Below are 2389 nucleotides of genomic sequence, written 5' to 3'. Positions count from 1 at the left end.
AGGTGGGTGGGATGGGGGTGGGGGTGGGGGAGAGAAGGGAGAGACTCCCAAGCAGGCTCCACACTGTCAGCACAGAGCACAACGTGGGGCTCAAACTCAGGAACTGTGAGATCATGACCTGAGCCAAAGTCAAGAGTCAGATGCTTAACTGACTGGGCCACCCCCCCACCCCCACCCAGGGAAGGTTTGTTGAGTGAAGAAGTGAAATACAAGCCCTTGGGCAGATGAGACGATGAGGTGGCTGATGGGATATTCCCCGTGTGCTCCATCAGCCCCCAGCAGCGGGGGGTGGGGGGTGGGGGGGAGTAGAGAAGGGGCCGGAAGCCCCCCCCTCCTCTCCCAGGCCCTGTATGACCCAGACCCTCAAAGCTGACCCAGTCCTCACCAGCTTGTTTTCAATGAGGTCGCAGACGATTTTGTTGTTGAAGTACTGGATGGGGGTCCAGCGGATGCCCTCCTGCACGTACTCCTCCTGGGGGCAGCGCGGGGGGCAGGGGTGGGTGTGGGTGTCTGGGCAAAGGGTGTGTAATTTTCTAGAATGCAGCTTCACAAGGCGGGTGAAGGAGGGTGTGGTGGGTGTTCCCATATCTCCCCATCTCACCACTTCAAGCTGTCTCCAGTAACAAAGTGTGTGGCCCTGGGCGTGGCCGGCTGCAACTTCTACCCCCGGCAGCCCTTGGCCACGGACAGACAGGAGCCGGTTCTTAAATGTCTTGGCTCCGTTGCTCCTGGGGTGGGCCACCTCTGAGGTCTGCGCTACCCAGTGTCCCCCACGGCTCAGCAGAAATTGGCCCTGATTGCCTGTAGTGTAACCCGCTCATCATCACACCCTATTCTGGCCTTTTTTTTAAAAAAATGCATCTCTCACTTCCTCTCTCCTCGCCTGATGTTTGCCCTGAATCCTTGTCTCAGGCTCTGCTTCTGCACGATGGGTAGGAGGAAAACAGCAGGGATTTTGTCCATTTTTTACGTGCCAGTTTTCCCAGCACTGCAGTGTCCAGCACATAGCAGGTTCTCAATAAATAGTCACTGGACAGATGGACAAGGCCCCAGCCCTTGTGAACACTTGAGAGGCAGGAAATCTCTTCCAAAAAAAATTTCTTGGTGGGGCTTGGACAGCTCAGCCCAGAGAGAGAGAGAGAGAGAGAGAGAGAGAGAGAGAGAGAGATGGGAATGGGAGCTGGACGGGGAGGGTCCCCTGGTTCCTCAGCAACCTCCTAGGTCCTGCCCATCCCCCCGTGTCCCCTGGCCACCCAGCCGCCCCTGCCCACCTGCTCGGCTTTCAGGGTGAGCTCGATAAAGATTTGCTGCAGCTTCTCATTGACAAAGTTGATGCAGAACTGCTCGAAGCCATTTTTCTGCCAAGGGACGCAAAGGGTGCCGCCTTCAGTGGGCTGATGCGGGAGCTCCTGGGACCCCCCCGGGCCAGCCCAGGAGGCTGCGAGGGGCACGGAGTGTGGGCTGGGGAGCAGAGGCCGCACCTGGAAGATCTCGAAGCCGTAGATGTCAAGAACACCAATGCTGTATTCCTCCTGCGGCTTCTGCATAGCTCGGTTGATGGCCTGTAACGTGGGTGGGGACGGCCACTCTCTCGTGTTTGTTCACAGGCTGTGTCCCCTCATGCCTGTTCCTCTCCTGCCTTCTCCAGCTCTGTGTGCCCCCCCCCCGTCGCCCCCAATGAGAAACCCAGGCATTAGAACATCCGGGTTCCTACCTTGGGAGTTGGCTTTGGCCCTTAACCGTTCTGCACCTCTATTTTCTCACCTTAAAAATGGGTTAATAATGGCAACTACCCTGCAGGGCCTTATAAAGGAATTAAGTTGGTGCGCAGAACTGTACCTGGTATAGACTAAGTGTCAGATAATGTTGGCTATTACAGTATCATTACCATGCCTGGCCTTGACACATCCTGTCCCTGTTCTCTCCCATTCGGTCCGTCACCTTGTCCTTCTGCAGCCCCCTCGTGACTTTCAGGTGCCCCCACCCGTCTCCACCCCTACAGTGCAGGCCCCTCCCTCCTGGGCTCAGCCAGAGGGAACCTCCACCCATATCTTCCATCCGATGCCCCTGCTTGATGCCTCCGATGGCCGGGAACTGGCGAGGTGACAGCCAAGCCTGCCTTCTCCATTTGGTGAGTCCAAGCCCCGGGTTCCCTGGGGCAGCGCCTCTCCTCCTGCCTGGCCTCTGTGCCTCTTACCTCCACGAGAAAGTCGAAGAGTCGGGCGTAGAGCCCCTTGGCCAGGGCATCGCGGGTGTAGGCCGCCTGCTCCACGTTGAGGGTCACGTCGATGGACTCGCTGCGTCCGCCCCAGCGGCTGTCCATCTTGCGGCTGGTCAGCTTCTCCTGCAGCCGCCCGCTGTCGATGCCCAGCAGGTAGGCGGGGAAAGC

General features: G+C 58.3%; 1 protein-coding gene across 1 annotated transcript in view; it reads right to left on the bottom strand.

The window, feature by feature from the left end:
- The window catches only part of MYO1F (myosin IF), a 32101-nt gene that overhangs the window by 15168 nt on the left and 14544 nt on the right, over positions 1-2389 (bottom strand). Inside the window, 4 exon segments of the mRNA XM_077745665.1 lie at positions 386-472; positions 1272-1358; positions 1482-1562; positions 2198-2389. The exon segment at positions 2198-2389 is cut by the window's right edge and continues 6 nt beyond it. Of these exon segments, the coding sequence (XP_077601791.1) occupies positions 386-472; positions 1272-1358; positions 1482-1562; positions 2198-2389 (447 nt within the window).

The sequence above is a fragment of the Crocuta crocuta genome, unplaced genomic scaffold (genome assembly GCF_008692635.1).
Source record: "Crocuta crocuta isolate KB4526 unplaced genomic scaffold, BGI_CrCroc_1.0 scaffold650, whole genome shotgun sequence".
In the NCBI taxonomy this organism is placed as follows: Eukaryota; Metazoa; Chordata; class Mammalia; order Carnivora; family Hyaenidae; genus Crocuta; species Crocuta crocuta.
Note: the sequence above shows the minus strand (reverse complement) of the source record. Positions and strands in the feature narration are given on the sequence as shown.